Here is a 16,764-nt window from a genome sequence, read left to right on the forward strand (position 1 = left end):
TGATTTTTAGTTGAATAATGTTTATTTCACTGATAAGTATTTTACATTTGTTAAGAACTCTCTCCTTTTTCCAAATTATTTAAGTGGCTTACAAAAATACATACAATTAAAAAACCAATCAATGGAGACAAAAAAGAGCATGTTAAAATATAACTATAATACAGCTGACCCTTGAACACAGGTTTGAACTGGGCGGGCCTACTCACGCGGATTTTCTCAGCAAGCCCCCACTACAGTACTGCATGATCTGCAAGCACTTGGTTGAACCCTCAGATGCGGAACTGTAGACACAAAGGGCCTATGGTAAAGTTTTTTATTTTCAACTGTGTGGGGCTCAGCACCCCTAACCCCCGTGTTGTTCAAGGGTCACCTGTCCTCAGAACACTTGCTGTGAGGACCTCTAAGGTGGGTGTGCGAGCTGGACTTGGCACCTAGGTTCAGTTCTCTCTCCTCATCACTGCTTTCTAATCCAGAAGGCTTGAATGCTACGTGTGGGAAAGATCACAGGTCACTAATCTTGTTTTCCCTGTAAAACACACTATCATGTTGCAAATATCTGTCATAACTACAGTTTTGAAGTACCAGATAATTCAACCTATTCTAGCACTCAGGAGTGAGAAATCAGCATAAAAGTTGATAAAAAGTTGACCCCACCTTGAGTCTGACAAAACCTGGGTAAGTCCTCAGTTGTCTGCAGAGAAACACCATACACAATGATTGACAACTTTGAGTCTTCTTATAGCATGGTAGTGTAAGTTGAAGAAATGTTCTAACAACGTCTCCTTCTGGAAGAACGTATAAAGGGTAAATTAACTATTATCTCTTCTTGTTTTGGTATTTAATTTTCTCATAGCAGGTCCTTATTTTACCCAGAAGGCAAAACTTAATATTCTTGGAATGAAAGCTTTTCTATAAAAGAACAGACACAGATGCTTCCCTAACTCCACCTATGAATGTCATTGTCAGTTCTGTTAACTAGTTTGCTTTTGATCCCAAGCAGTAAACACAATAAAGGAGACTTCTAAATAAGTATTTACTGAAATACTAAGAAAGCAGTATGCTGGAAAATAGGACATCCCATGAATAATGACATAAAGGAAGCAACAACTCGCTAAGACGTATTAATGGCAGTGACCATCGCTCCTTGGGTGCCCTGCGTAGCTTAGCCAGGATGCACATTTCTGCCACTGGAGATGACGTTGAGTCGGGCCACTTTGCCTCCTGACCAAGTTAAAATTATATTGCTTTAATCCTATCATTGACTCTGGGTAAAAATCTCTCTCCTCCTGTTTCAGTTGCTAAGGAAGGAAAAGAGCTCTCCTGTGTCTAACTTTGACCCAGACTTTCTAGGCAGTCTCTCTTTCAGGTCCTTTTTATAGCTTCATGTAGTTCTCTGGTCATACACTAACATACATTTGCTCTAAGAACACTTGTATCATTCCTTTGGTTTCAACTATGACTTTTATACTGGCCAACAAGATCTCTGTATCCCAGCTTCGCCAATTTTCTGGACTTGCATGTGCAACCAACTACAGGCCATTTCCTATCTATCTGCCATCTCCCCCTAAACACACACACCTCTACATAATAATTATAATACTGTTTATATATGTTTGATCATATTGAAGTTTTGTGAATATGTTAGCAAACTTTATGCTTTCTAAATGTTTTTTAATTCAAATTTCTTTAAATAACCAAAGGTTGAAAACTTTACAAAAAAGTTAATTATCTTTAAATCGGTGAAGTTCTTTTCCATTTCTTGCCCTCAAAGGGTCTAAGCACGAGTGGATCTTTGTAGATATACCAAGGGGCACATGACTGATCCTTTCTCAAGTCAACTTTTTCCAAACAGAAATCTCTACATAAATAGGACCAGCCTATGTTAATTTATGTGGTGGTGATGTTACTTTTCAAAACATCGTTAGTAAATAAATACAGAGGAGGTGTAAAATTTTGTGGTTTGCCTGGTGAATCTTAATTGCGAAATTTCTTCTTCTTTCGAAACTTCTTTCCTGCTGCGTTTGCTGCCTTTTCAGCCATGATCTCTGAGTACTTTCTTCGGTTATATCTAAAAAGAAAAACCAAAAAGTATATGAGACACCAGACATTAGATGTTAATGTAACCTTTTATGTGGGGGAGGGGATGGGGGGCGAGGAGATTCCTTTTTTTTTTTTTTTTTGCATTTTCACTATTCATCACAGTTGCACTAAGTTCCACCATGTGTAAGGAGCCCGAGTTAGGGACAGAGCTGTGAACCAGACAGCCACAGCCCCTGCCCTCATAGTCTGCAGTCTAGTAAGGGAAAAATGGCAATGGGAAGGGAGGCTTTTGAAAACCTTCAGCCACTAGAGACCCATGCACTACATCAGCTACCAGATGGTATCAAATGCTTTAAATATTTTTGTGGGATGAAAATTTAAAATAAGAACTAAGCAAAACCAAAGGTCTACACTTACTTGAAAATACAATATATTTCTTAGAACCTTAAGAAATATATCACAAATGGTTTTCAGAATGTGATGTGGGAATGAGACTCTTTGAAGGTGTCCATTAAGTAAAAACCATTTTTACAAAAATACTAAGGCATTTAGTTGCTTTTTTCACTCTTATGCTCTCAAGAGTGTATAGTGGAGTTTTTCAGAGGCTACACGAAGTGTGGTATCATGGCAGACTGATGCAGAAGCAGATGGGAGGCTCCAGTTGTCTTTAGGCCAGACAGTAAAGAGATCTGCACTAAATTATTTTTGTTTTGTTCATGAAAATAAATGTTAATGTGTGATGAGTTATTATTTTTAAATGAATTCATATTTTTAAGGTTTCTTAAGTTTAACTTCCATTAGGCAAATATTGATAAATGTAACTGACAAAACAGAAATCTTTGGGTCTTCAATAATATTTAAGAGTTAAAAGGCATCCCCCCCCCCCAAAAAAAGGCATCCTCAGACCAAGGAATTGCTGTTTGAGACTATTATTGCCCTTTGGGCTTTGGAAACACAGAAGCACAACTGCAGAAAAATAATGATGTTGTAATTAGAAGCTTCAGTAAAAGAAGGGCTTTCAGTTCAGTTACTAAGGAAAAGTTAAAAATTCTGTAAAAATTCCTTTGTTCTAAAACACTTTCACTGTTACATAAATCTGTTACACATTACTAAAGCTGGGGATTAGATAATATTCTCATTAAAACAGAAGCTATTTAGGCCTTTTACAACTTTAAGCTCACTCAGTGACACAAGAAGTCAGCAGCAAAATTTACAGACTTTCTAACAAACCTAAGGTTAGATTAACAATGAAACAAAACCAAATATACACAATACAGGAAAGCACATTTTCTCCTATATATTACGCTTATTTCTGCTGTCCCAGGACAGTCCTACTAATGAACATATAGTTAAAGATGTTCTGTGGAGTTCCTTATCCCAAGGTATTTAGAGGCCAGAAAACCTCTTAAGGAGCACGTTGTGGTAAGGATTAAAACATTCCATGGACAGATGGGCTAGTGGAATGTTTCACACGGTGTGCTGTGTAAATCTGTGTGACAGACAATATTCATTTTAAGTAATGTAATTATCATATTTATCATAAGTTAAGATGCATTTATCTTAATGTATATTAGCAAAAATATGTCAACAAACTCATTTTCAGTAGTAATACAGTTTCCTTTTAAAACAAAGTAGGCAGCATACAGAGAAGGCAAGCATGGTGGAGATGGTATTCCGTGATGGGAGTACGGGAAGCAATGAACTGACACGATAACCTCTAACCTGCAATTTTATGAGTTCCAGTCTACTAACTTTCTAGCTTACTGCCTCAACTTCCTTATTCTAAGATGACTTTTTAGCAAAAGCACCAACACTGCTGTGATTTCTGACACTGCTGTCGTGAACATTACAAAGCGTAGGTCAATTTTTATCACCAATGTATAGTGAACACTTAGGCAAGCAAAGACTCGATCAGCTTGTACCACACCTCTGTGGGGAAGGAGGGAAAGAGAGAGGCTTCAGAGACGGGAAAATGGGAGGGACTCTGACACTCCACACATGGGACTGAAGGGAGGAGTGTCAAGGACTTGCCCTGATGGATGGATGATCGGATGCCATTCGGTCATGAGATACAGAACACTGGGAGCGGACTAGATTGTTCAGGGCGGCCGGGGTCAGGAGAGACCACAAGGTAGCTCCCAGAGGGGCTTGTGGGATGCCCATAAGATGTTCTGAGGCAGCAGCTGGTTACGTGGGTCTGGGCTTGGGAGAGACCCAGACCAGACTTACACATTTGGAAGCTGGCAGTATATACAGATGATAATCAAAACTCTGTGGGGATGAGATCTCCAAGGAGAGAGCAGTGAGAAAAGAGCGCTGCTTATTCCTACAATCTTTAAAGCGCTTACAGGACACGTGGGTTACATTTGTTTTTCATGCCTGTATGTTACATTATTTTTTAAACCGTTGATAAGTATTTTCACTTTTGCTATTAAGCCATTTTGGAAATTCAGCAGAAGTTTCTATATGAGGATGCTTTTAAATCTGTAATATATACGCACCTACTTCAAGAACATTGAAACATACTCAAATTTCTCCCAGCTCAAAAAAAAAAAAAAATCCAACTCCATCCACATCCACTAGCCCTGCCTCGCCCTTGTTCCTCACAACCAAACTTCTCCAAGTAATTCTGTTTCTTCATTTTCAACTCACTCTCAAGTCCTCTCCAGTCTGGCTTCCTCCCCATCCCTCCCTTAAAACTCCTCCTGCCAAGGTTGCTGTGACCTCCATGTACTAAATCCAAAGGAAGTTTTTAGTTCTTATCTCCTCGGCGCTCTCGGCATCATTTATTCCTGTGACCCTCCCGCTCCGGCTTACACCTGCTCACAGCGTTACCTTCCCTTGACTTAACAGCACTGTGCTCTCCTGCTTTTCTTCAACCCCCTTGGCTGTTCTTTCCAGTCTCCTTTGCAGGCCTGTTCTCCTCCAGCCAGTCAAATACTTTCACCTTCCCTGTAAATCACTGGTTCTAAACTGGGAATGCTTATGTCCCACAGAGGATAAAAACCTGAAAATGTTCGAAGACATTTTTGATTGTCATGAATTGGGGGTGGGAGGAGGTGTGTCTGTTACTGGCAAATAGTGGACAGAAGCCAGGGATGCTGTGTGACATCTTACAGTGCACAGGACAGTCCCCAAATAAAGAATTACCCCATCCAAAACGTAACAGTGCTGCTGTTGAGAAATTCTGTGCAAAACGTTTAAAAGTTACCTAAAATTTCAAGTTTATGAAAATTCTAAAGGAAAGCACACATATTATAAAATGAAACATAAATTCCATTACCTTCTGAACTCAGAATCAGCCAGCAGTTCCTCCACAATAGTTCTCTTCCTTTGTTTCTTGGGAATTCGTGAATGGTAGAAGTCAGCTGGATTGTCAACAATGGTTCCAACCTACAAACGATTGACTGAAGTAAGTCATGCAACACCTGAAGGCCAAGTTCCTTGCGTATCTCAGGGCAGCACTAACAAAGGATATTTACAGAAAGCAATGGAAAACAAAGCTTACATTCTACCAATATTGAAGTTAGCATTGCCATTTTCAAAGGAAAATAATCACTTATTCAGTCTGCACTGGGCCTGACATTTCATTAGAGTTATAATAAAACTGAAGTTCCTTTTATATAATTTAGTGCTACACAGCAACTTCTTGATGAACAGTGTAACTAGAGGAGAAAAGTGAGACAGATAAAAATAAATCTTTTTAGTTTCCCAATTTAATAAAATTGACACATAAATTCTATTACCTATCTATCTGACCTCCTAGATTATCATAAATGCTGCCAGCTTAGAACCTTCTCAAAGTCCACTCTGCGTTTGTTCATACATTCAACCAAGTAAAATTCAGTGTCTGCTATGTGCCAGGCACTGTGCTCAGTGTGAGGGAAACAAAGATAGAGAACGTCTGGTCCCTGCCGGTGTGGAGTCTAGGGTCTTATAGAAGACTCATGGACACGCAATTAAAAAATTAAAACATAACCTAATATAAGGAAGACACACTCTAGATGCTCTGAAAACCAAGTGACCCATTCTACCTACTGGAGGTACAGGTTTCACAAAGGATGACATTTTAGCTTGGATGTATGGGTAAAACTTCACCAAGCAAACATGGCAGAGCCAAACACATGCAAAGTCAGAATGCCAAGACCAGTCTGCATGTATTCTCAGAAGAATGAGCTGAGCGTGCTGGAGCTTAAGAGGGCTGTGTGACGAAAGAAGGGTTGCTGGGCTGGCCAGGGTGCAGACTGCAGAGGGCCACATTAAGGAGCACAGCCTCCATCCTACAAGTAATGAAGAATCATTGAAGGTACCACCCAATGATATCTTGGTATCACTGAGCAGAGATGTATCATGAACAGATTGCTTTTTTTAAAGACTAGATGAATGGCTACAATGTGAGCGAGGAACTGAAAGGGAGAGCAGACCTGCAGGCAAAGGACTACTACAGTAATCCATGAGTGACAAGAAAGGTGGTCAGGAATGAACTTGAGAGCCAGAGGGTGAATCACTGGACTTTAATCTGGAAGCACTTTGGAAACCAATTCTTATTTTCAGAATAAAGAACCTTGAAAAAAAGAAGAGTCTGGTACAAATGACCCCTCTTCCCCCCTCCACCCCGCAAGGGGTCTTGCTCTTCGGGCTCATGTTATTTACGTAGGACACACCCATCTTACAGGCTCCGTAACTTCTAGAAAGCTGAGCGGGAAACCTAGCCGCCATCTGGAACGCGGTCTTTCCACATGGAAAGCCACTGCAAGTGCTGGCTGTCTGAGCTGGGTTCTGGCCATTATCTTACGGGCTAAGCCATGGAAACATGCATTTATTTTAAGAGTAAACAGATCACTACAGTGCTTTCCAAACTAAAGTCCACTGAGCGTCACTATCCTTATTCTGTTTGCTTCATACCTGGAAGTACTTGGGGAAGCCGTCTCTATCATTTTTCTTGTAAAACCTTTTTGGGTCCATGCTCGCTCGCATCTTCAGCGCTTTGAGATCGTTTTTCAGTTCATCTGTCAGTTCCGGTGCCTTCATACCAAACCAGCCATCACCTGCTGTTTTTTGTCGCTCTTGCTGAAATTCAAATTTCAAAACCAATTAGACAGAAAATTCTAATTTTAAGGAGGAATTAAATCACAAAAGTGATTTCTTGGTAAGTTAGGCACAGTACTATCAGTTCCATGAGGGCTCCTTAAAATTTACTTTCTATCTTAGTAAGAATTGCCAACTTGATGGGACAATAACCCACAGCTTCAATTATTGTCTAAAGTAGCCTACACAAGATATATAAAAACATTTTTACTTCTGGAGCTTATACATAAACATTAACACTTACTCAGTCATTTATTTTAGTTGTCTCAGAAAGTTACTCACTTCAACAGTCCAGCAATTGGTATTATTTTTAAAATTCAAAAAAAAAAATCCTATTCTTTCGAAAACTCCTAGCAAGTTATTTGCTTACTTTTACCTTTGTTCATTCATGTAACAACTATTACGGAGTGTCTACCGTGAGCCAGCGCACTCCAGTCATACTAGCGACAAGACATTACTGGGGCACCAGGCTCAAATTTCCTCCAGCCTCTCTTGACAAAGTCTTTAGTTTTTATTGGTTAAAATGGCAGATGGAAGTAACCCATATATTTTACTATAGAAGATGGTTTCTACCCCCTCACTTAGCAGATGAAACAGATCAGTGTTCTCAGCCAGTTACGTTCAGTTCCTGACGACAGCCTGCGGCAGAGCTCCTGACCCCGCCGTGAGCAGGGTCTGTGAGCCAAGAGGCATGGCGGTGCCCTCGTGTGCTGGCTGCCACTTCTCAAGGAAGGAAAGAAGGAGCTGTACCTACGGGTGCCCCTCCGTGTACTTTCAACTTCGTAAGAATCCGTGAGGTGTGTTTATGGAACCAAATTTATGGGCTCTTAGATATGTGTGATAATTGTCTTTGGAAACGTATTTTAATGTACTTATTATACACACTGAACACATTTATAGTCAAACACATGTTAACACTAGAAGTCACTGTACTCACTCTGCGTTTTTTCTGAAGTTGATGCTTTGATTCACTATATGGTGGGATGCAGTAGTTTTTTTCAAAATCAGGAGTAATGATGGCTTTCTGCAGAAGCTACAAAAATATAAAATTAATTTGAAAATAATGCTGGAATGTCATAATTTTTTCAACATTTTTGCCTTATAAAGGAAGTATCTTCCACACTGAAGACTATTCCAAAAATACTAACTTTTTTCATAGTTAGACATACTACTGCAAAAGTGTTCCTGTCCTTAAATTCGTAAATTGTATCAAAAAACGCTTTAGGAGACAAGCTGAAGGATTACTTTAGGGACTCTATAAAATCAACATTCACCTCAAATTTCTTTTTCTAATCTGAATCTGCACACACCAGATTCACATTAATGCGCCCGCTTGCATTTCATTGGTTCGCAACCAGCTACCAGCACCAAACAACTGGAAAATAAAGACAACAGATGCAATGCCGTAACAGTTCTTAAACTCCCTGAAAAACGTGACTAGGCTTTAATGAGTTCTTATAACTTTGGTACTACGGCTGCCTGTGATCTGAGGAGACTGGCTAGACTGTTAATGAGAACAGCGGTATAGATGTCCATTGAACAACATATGCTTTTTATGTTTTACCGATGAGATCCTTCCATCAAGCAAATCTGCTTTTTGTAACTCAGCATATCAGAGGCGCTCCTTCAGTGTCAGTTCATACACAGATCGACCTCATTACCTTTAATAGCTATTATGCACAATTTTTCTTCTGGATACTCAGTTTAAAGGTCTCCGTTAAACTTTTTTCCACTGAACAGTGTAAACATCATCTCTGCATACTTGTGATTGTTTCTATAAAACTGATTCCAAAATGTGTCACTTAGATTTTGATAGGTACTACTAAACTGCCTTACATCCAAGTAGTCTGAACTCCTACCACGAGTCAATCAGTTCCCTCTTCTTCCCACGGCCAGCACTGGGACGTGGGGTGTTATCTTTCTCTGTGTTGTCGCTGGTGCCTCACGGATATTTCTATTTGCTGTGGATCACCTTTCTGTGTATGTGCATGTCTTCCATGGAATGCCTGTATTTTGGCGGGTTCTTTTTCATTTTTATATAGGGTTGTGTTCTTATTAATTTGTAGAAATATATTTGTATCTTAGTGGTATTAACCCATGGTCTTTTATTTGTCTTTCTTAACGTGTTTTTAGTTGCGTAAGTTATAAAACTTTATGTAGTCAATCTGTTCATCTTTTCTTAAATGTCTTCTGCATTCATTGTTAGTTGCCTAGGATGATTAAATACTGTCAATACTGTGAGTGTGACTAAAAGGAATCTCAGGGTAACTAGTCATTACCCTCAGTACAAGGACTAAAGAGGACTGCTCCTTAGCTCTCAAAACAGTTTGAAGGATCCCTCAGAGAGCATGACATTATTAAGAGCCAGTTGTGTATAAAGTACTATGCTAGGGTTTAGGAGAGTGGTTCTCAACTGGAAACATCTGACAACATTTTTGGGGTGAGAGAGAGAAAGAGAGAAAGAATGAGTGTATATGAGTGAGTGAGTGAGTGAGTGAGTGTGAGTGTGTGTGTGTGTGTGTGTGTGTGTGTGTTGGGAGTTGGGCACCAGGGAGGATGGACGCTACCTCCTTATACAAGGTAGACGCCAGAGATGCTGGTGAACATCCTACAATGCACAGGACATTCTCCCACAACAAAGAAATATCCAGCCCAAAACATCAGTTTTGCCGACGCTGAGAAGTCCTGTTTTAGGAATACAAAGAAAGATAAAAGACAGTAAAGTAACAGTGACACCACATGATCAATGATCACTTACATCTATACTAGGTGTTGCAGAAGCAGGGAGGAGGTGGGGGAAGGACCAGGGTCAAAGAAAGTTTCCCAAGGGTGGTGATCTACGACCTCTGCACTGGCCTGGGAAAGCGTAGGGTTTGTTCAGGGAACTAGAGCTGTTTTCAGTGGGAAGGACACAGCAGATGGATGGTCAGAGCCAGAGCAGCAGAGGCACCCTGAAGGCTCTGAGGAAACTTTGAGGGACTTAAACAGAGTATCATGGTCAGATTTGTGTTTTTACAAAGAGAAGCCTAGCAGGACAATTGAGGGTGGCTCGAAGAAGAAAGAGTAAGGAGGCCATTGCAGTCGTCTAGATGGAAATTAACTAGATGTCACTAGTAAGTGACAGTGGGGTAGAAAGGAGCCAAAAGGAGGTAAGAAGCATCGTCCCCTAGGCTTAGTGACTGACTGTAAAAGGGAAACAGGTTTTGGTATCATTAACCAGGATGAAGAAGACAAACGGAGAAGCTGCTTCAGGCAGGGAAGAGAAGGGCAGTTAGTGAGGTCAAGTGCCCGAGCACCCCTGAATAAACAAACAACAGGACCTGGATTTAAAGACCCGAGTAGGCTGCAAGGCTAGAAACTACCTCAGGTATGGAAGCCACGCAAGGGGGCAGCTGAAACTGAGGGTTTGGATGAGGTTACCTACCCTGTAAATTCTTCTGAAATTATATGTACAAATTTAAGTCTGTGTGCACATGTGCTCTTTTACCTGATGGGGGCAGGTGGGCACTCACAGCTTTCAGATTCTCAACAGAGTCCAGAACAGTTAAGAACTAAAAGTATAGCAGGAAAAGAGGAGAAAAAGAAAACACAGTCCTTGGGATCTTAACCGGTGGGTGCAAGAAGAGGAACACCAATCCTATGTTACTTTAGCCTTCAAGTGTCATCTTTTATACCTAGGGCTTTATGATGACTGTTCTGGAAAAAGGGAAAAAAGGAGAACAGTAGGAAAAATAGTAGGAAGATTAGTTTCTTACCAAGGACTAATCATTTCTAGAAGTGACTGGTTAACTCTATGAAAACCAGTGGGGGACACTGTGCAACTTACCTCATTTTTCTTTTTCTCCTTGATCTGTGTTAGGGTTCTCTTGTTCAGCTGCAGCTTGTCTGCGTTGAAATTAATATACAAACCACCCAACTGCTTAATACTTAGGCCAGGGTCTATGCTGCTGCTCGTTAACTTCAGACTGAAAGAGAAAGGATCACTTAAAGATCAAGTAATTCAGAGTGGAAACAACTGAGACTGTGTTTTGAATTAGAAGCAAATTACGGGATGAATAATGAATTAAAAAAGCTTTTGGGGAGCACATCCAAATTATTCCTCAGATTTCCTTAAGGAAGATTAAGACCATATAATATGCCAATAAATTTCTTAAAGGGGTTTTATAAAGAAAAGAGGAGGAAATACATCTGGCAATTTAGCTCAACTTCATGTAAAGGTAGTGAGTTAAATGCACATAGCCTTTGATCTGCTAATGAAAAAGACAGGTTCTTCAATTGCAAATCTCCAAGTTATCCAAACCTGGAATGTTTTTCTGGGCAATTTAAAGGCATTAGGTAGTACCTCTAAGTCAGTGAGTTTTAAACAGCAGAGAACATCTGTATTTCCCACATGAGCTTTTAAAAACGATTAATGTCATACCCGAGATCTACCAAATCACAGTCTCCTGCAGTTGGCTTGGGCTTCTGCTGTATTTATCTAATGAGAGTTTCTACTTTATATTACCAAAGAGTCCTTTTTATAAGCAAGGACACCCAGACTTATAGTCACTTTCTTCCCTAATTACTCATATAAATGGAGCCGTTGAAAGCTTTGATAATCTACCTCTACTGGAACGTGAAGTCATTAAATTGCAGTGCGCTGGCAGTGATTCTCAGCTCTGAGTGTATACTGCAGTTATCCCAAACAGGAGAGTGGCTTTTAAAAAAAAAGTACACCTGAGACTAGCCTCGGCGCTTTCTCTGGTTAGAGTGAAGACTGGGCACCTGTTAATGGATAGTTCCCAACCAAGGATACCTGCGTTTCCAGTAGATAGGCTGCCACCCGGGGCCTGTGCTTAGGAAAAACAAACTCACAAAATGGAAAAAGACTAAAACAAACAGCCCCAAACAGTGCTCTGCAATGAGTGGCAGATGGGGTTACAGGGTGTTACTTTACTCAGGCTCTTCTCTGGTTTTCAATTTCTCTACAATCAACACATAGGAAAAAAAGTTCCTCCCCTTCCCTGTCATGTTGCTCTTAACAATCATGCAGGAAAGTCTTTTAACAGGTGGTTTATAACACCCCAATGAGAGGTGCTGGATGAAAAAGCTCTTCCATAAAGAACCCAAGGCAAATTTTCTCAACTCCTATGCTTTGTAATATTTTTATGGTAAATTAGCCACTTGAAATATGTATGAAAACCTTACTTTTAAAAGAGAAAACTTACAGTTTAGATTTTGTGCTGTTTAGTAAGTTGTCTTCATCACTAAACTCATTATCTTTACTGTCATGTTCTGATGGTTCTTCTTCACTTTCTTCTTCCTCTTCCTCCTCCTCCTCTTCCTTTTCTTCCTCAGTGGCAACCTCACTTGCCTTGTCTTCTTCATCCAAATAAAAATTTTTATCAGCACTCAATCCAGGAGTTGTGTCAATTACAAACAATGCCTTGTCACGTGACGTATCTTCTGAGTTCCCATTTAATGTCTCCTTCTGACCACTGTTTTCAACAAAACACAGAGTGTCCTCTTCATTCTCACTGTTTTCGGACTGCTGGCTTTCATCACTGCTGAGAACTAATAAAACAGAATCATCTTTATCCTGAGATGTTTTCAGCTCAAGTTTATACAGTTCGCTATCACACACAAAATCAACATCCCTTTCTTTGTTCACGTCTCCACTAACACCTACAACTGTGTGCTCTTCCTCATCACTACCACCACCATCACCAAATTCTGTCCAGTCACTTGTTTTCATGGTGCTCTTTTTCTCTTCATTCCATCTGTCCACCTCCACAACTGCAAATGTTTGAGCTAATGATCTCATCACAGCCTCACAGTCCAGATTTGAGGGCCTTGATGTGGTTTTGTTATTTTCAGGGGTTGAATGTCTTTGAGAAACCAACTGTGGAAGGCTAGTGTCCTTATGTTCAGAAAGACTCTTCAACTGAGAATCTTCCTCATTAGTTTGTTTTCCCTCATCTATTATTCCTTTGGCTTCTGCATCTAAACTCTTACAACTCTGCTTTGTTACTTCTCTGAAAGGTGAAACACTGTCCTGCTTTTCCTCTCTCATATTAAAACACTGGTGTTTTTGCACTCTCAGGTTTTTTTCTGAATTTTCACAGAAGGAATCATCCTCAAAGTCCTTATATGTTTCATTGTTGTAGAAATTTGGCTTCTTTATCTGAGAAAGAGATCTTGCTAGTAAACGAGAACTTCGCCTGGTATCGGAATCCTCTGAACCCACAGGTGTGTTTACGACTTGCTTTCCATTTCCAAGTACAGTCTTAGTGTCCCTCTCCTCGGTCCGTGCCTGTAACTTCCTTTGCATACTCCTTGTTCTTCTCCTCGTTGCAATTCCAGAAAATGAAGAAATGTCTGAGCACGATGACTCAGCATCAGAAATAGCCTCCATATGTGATTCTTGGCTTGGCTTTGTCAGGGATTTAGCCTTACTTTTTCTGGTTCTTGGAGTTACTGCTGTGGGAGGCACAATTCTAGAAATACCCGAAACATGTGATTCTGCTTCAGAGACTTCTTCAGTATGAGACTCCTTTACTGGAGTTATTTTCATCCTTTTCCTTACACTGGACACTGGGGTGCCCGCAACTAAGATCTGTCTTCTCCTAGTTACTCTTAAAATGGGACCCTGGACCTCAGACACAGAAGAACAGTTTGACTCTGCTTCAGAGACCTCTCCATCAGCAGGTTTGTTCATTTCCGGTAATGAGCCTGTAGTTCCGCTCTTCCTCCTCTTGGTTCTAGGAGCCGGACTTTGTTTCCTAGTGACTTGTGATTCAGCAGTTCTAGGATCCTCAGATGGAAATTCCTTCTTGCCTTTTGGATGCGTCTGAATTCTTCTAGCAGCAGAATTCTGTAAGACAGTGAAAATACATTGTAATTTAGGTAGGGCTAGGACAAGGGCAGAGTGAGTGAGACACTCCCCTCAAGCAGATTTTAAGAGGGCATTAAGGAACTCAATATACAAGATTAATACAAAACAACAACAATCACCGCCCACAATTAAAAAAAAATCAAAACTTAAATACTGAATCTGACTTTGCATTTGTAGGCACTGCCTCACTAGCATCACCTACGCCTAGGATCTGACTTTAGGGAACAAAGTAAGTAATTGAAAAAGAAAATCTTCTCCAGTTACATATGCTAGGTGGACCTACATTCCGACACGTATAGGGGAAAAGGGAAGAAAGGGACTATTAACTGAGCAAAAATATGTTTAGGAACATACACCCCCCCCCCGATAGAAACGGTCGCTCCCCTTACCTTTTCATACTTAAGTGAATTAATGCTCTCTTCCCTTAATCGCCGCATCAGAGGCAGCAGACTAGAGCCACTGAGTCACCAAGTGACCTCACCGCAGCCCTCCCAAAGTCAAGAGGAGGTGCTGCGGAGCCACCGCCAGCCTTCCCAAGTGAAAATGGTGCCTTCTCCAATGCAGCTAAATTAGGCTCACGCTTGGTGGCTCAAATTAATCATCCTTAACACGGTGTTACCAGTAAGATGAAAAGTTCTGTGCATCTACATTACGGAGCTGAACTACCCAAAGCAAGTTACCTAATCTCTCTAATCCACGCTAAGCATTGACTGAAGACCCCAGTGAGGTATGAAAAGGAAGCTACAGGCTTGGCGTGCGGCTCGGTACACAGTAGCGCGCCGCAAGCAGGGGTCCTTTCTGCCGCACCTCCCCGCGCTCCGCGGCACCCCTGCGCCGCCACCTCCACGAACGACGCTCTGCGAAGCCGTGAGGAGGAATGAGGGAGACTTGCGATCTCCTACCTTCTGCCGGGAGCTTTCAGCCGACGTGGCTTGGACCCCGGCCTGAGGCCGCGCGGACCTGGTGACCACCATCTTCCAAGCGCGCGGCGCGGTCTCCCACTGTTCCGGCGCCCCGGAAGTGCGTCAGAGAGGCGCGTCGCTCGCGTTTCCCGCGAGAATCCCGGAACTCACTTCCGCCCCTCCGACCTAGGTCAAGGCGGATGGACCCGGGGATGCCCGAGGGCGCGGGTCTTAGCGTTCACTACGGCGCGGTAGGAGACGCATCAGGTTTGCGCCGGGAGGGACCTTCGTGGGGGCGGCGAAACCCAGTGGCCTAGGGCCTGTTTCACATGAACGCTTTGGAAAGTAGCAACTTCTGCCCCACTCCGCCCATCTTCTTTGTTCAGCAGTTCTAAAGGTCTTAATGTAGCCGTGCGTGTGGCCGAAGGAGACGTTTGCATTTGTAATACCTTTAAAAAGATCACATGCTCATGTAGTACTTGTGAGGTTAAATATAAATAAAATTTAAAGACTTGGCGGGGAAGAGGAGGGAAGGGATAAATTGGGAGTTCGAGATTTGCAGATACTACTATATATAAAATAAACGGTAAGTTTATACTATGTAGCACAGGGAAATTCAATGTCTTGTAGTGACATGGTTAAATATGAAAATGAATACGTGGATGTTCCTGTATGACTGAAGTATCGTGCTGTACCCCAGAAATTGACCCAACATTGTAAACTGACTATACTTCAATAAAAATACACCATTAAAAAAAAGACTTGGGGTAAAATATATCGCTGCCCCAGGAACTTGTAGACTAATTAGTTATATAATCTAAAGGTGAGATAGTGAGTAGGGGTTTACCCAATTTTAGGTAAATACAATATAAAAAGTTGTTATTACTCCGGCCCAAAGGGAAACTCTTAATAGTCTGTATGTTTTACTTAACTAGACCCTTAAATTGTAGGGTTGAATCTCTCCCCGGAATTTTAGGCATTAACCAAAAGATAAGAGTTTCAGTGTATATAGGCCTTTTAAAAATACACACTGTTCGTGGCCATTTTGCATTATTACATATAAGACATTACTTTTAAATTAAGTTGACTTGTAAGATGGTCTCCAATGATCCCATCTTCTGGTCTTCAAACCTTTGAATATGGACTAGATCTAGTGACTTATAATGAAAAACTATAACAAAAGTGGTGGCTGTCACTTTTCAAGATTAGGTTACACAAATCTCTGACTTCCACCTTGCACTTTCTCACTTGTTCATTCTGTGGAAAGCTAGTGGCTGCTTGTTATGAGCTGCCCTGTGGAGAGGGCCACGTGGCAAGGAAGTGAGGGAGGCCTCTGCCTTATAGCCAGAGAGGAACTGAGTCCAGCCAACAGCCACATGAGCAAGCTTGGAAGCAGACCAGCCTCAATCAAGATCATATATGACACTATGGTCCCAGATGACCTCTGTGGCAACGTTTTGAGAGGCCTTTAAGTACCCAGATGCAGCAATAGATTAACAGTCACGATTATTTTTGTTCTAAAATTTAATGCAAAGGAAGTAATTTACATACTTTTTCATGTCTAACTTCTTTCTGCGCGTTTCTGAGACTCATCCATGTCACTGTGTATACTAGTAGTTCATTATTTTTTTATTGCGGAGTAGTACCCCCCTGTATGATTATACTACAGTTCATTTATCCATTCAACTGCCGACAGACATTTGGGTTGTTTCCAGTTTTCAGCTTCTATGAGTAAAGTGCTATAAACATTCATATATACCTTTTTGGATATGTGTTATATTTCTCTTGAGTAAATACCTAGAAGTGGAATTGCTGGGTCACATGGTACATGTACATTTAATTTTGTAACAAATCCCTAGT

General features: G+C 41.1%; 1 protein-coding gene and 1 long non-coding RNA gene across 3 annotated transcripts in view; one reads left to right on the top strand and one right to left on the bottom strand.

The window, feature by feature from the left end:
- On the bottom strand, positions 1-15,060 carry DNTTIP2 (deoxynucleotidyltransferase terminal interacting protein 2). Its single transcript, XM_010950411.3, has 7 exons — positions 14,905-15,060; positions 12,336-13,981; positions 10,955-11,093; positions 8,066-8,161; positions 6,946-7,110; positions 5,324-5,433; positions 1-2,068 (listed from the first exon to the last, which is right to left on the bottom strand). Exons 1-7 carry the CDS (start codon positions 14,974-14,976, stop codon positions 1,975-1,977), a joined length of 2,322 nt encoding a protein of 773 aa, XP_010948713.2. The 5' UTR covers positions 14,977-15,060; the 3' UTR covers positions 1-1,974.
- LOC105065322 (uncharacterized) overlaps positions 15,040-16,764 on the top strand; it is a 12,668-nt gene continuing 10,943 nt past the window's right edge. The window contains exon 1 of one of the 2 annotated variants that reach the window (XR_834926.3): positions 15,040-15,171. This is a non-coding gene — a long non-coding RNA (uncharacterized LOC105065322). The other variant, XR_012509106.1, reaches the window with a different exon arrangement.

Source organism: Camelus bactrianus, chromosome 9 (genome assembly GCF_048773025.1).
Source record: "Camelus bactrianus isolate YW-2024 breed Bactrian camel chromosome 9, ASM4877302v1, whole genome shotgun sequence".
Lineage (NCBI taxonomy): Eukaryota > Metazoa > Chordata > Mammalia > Artiodactyla > Camelidae > Camelus > Camelus bactrianus.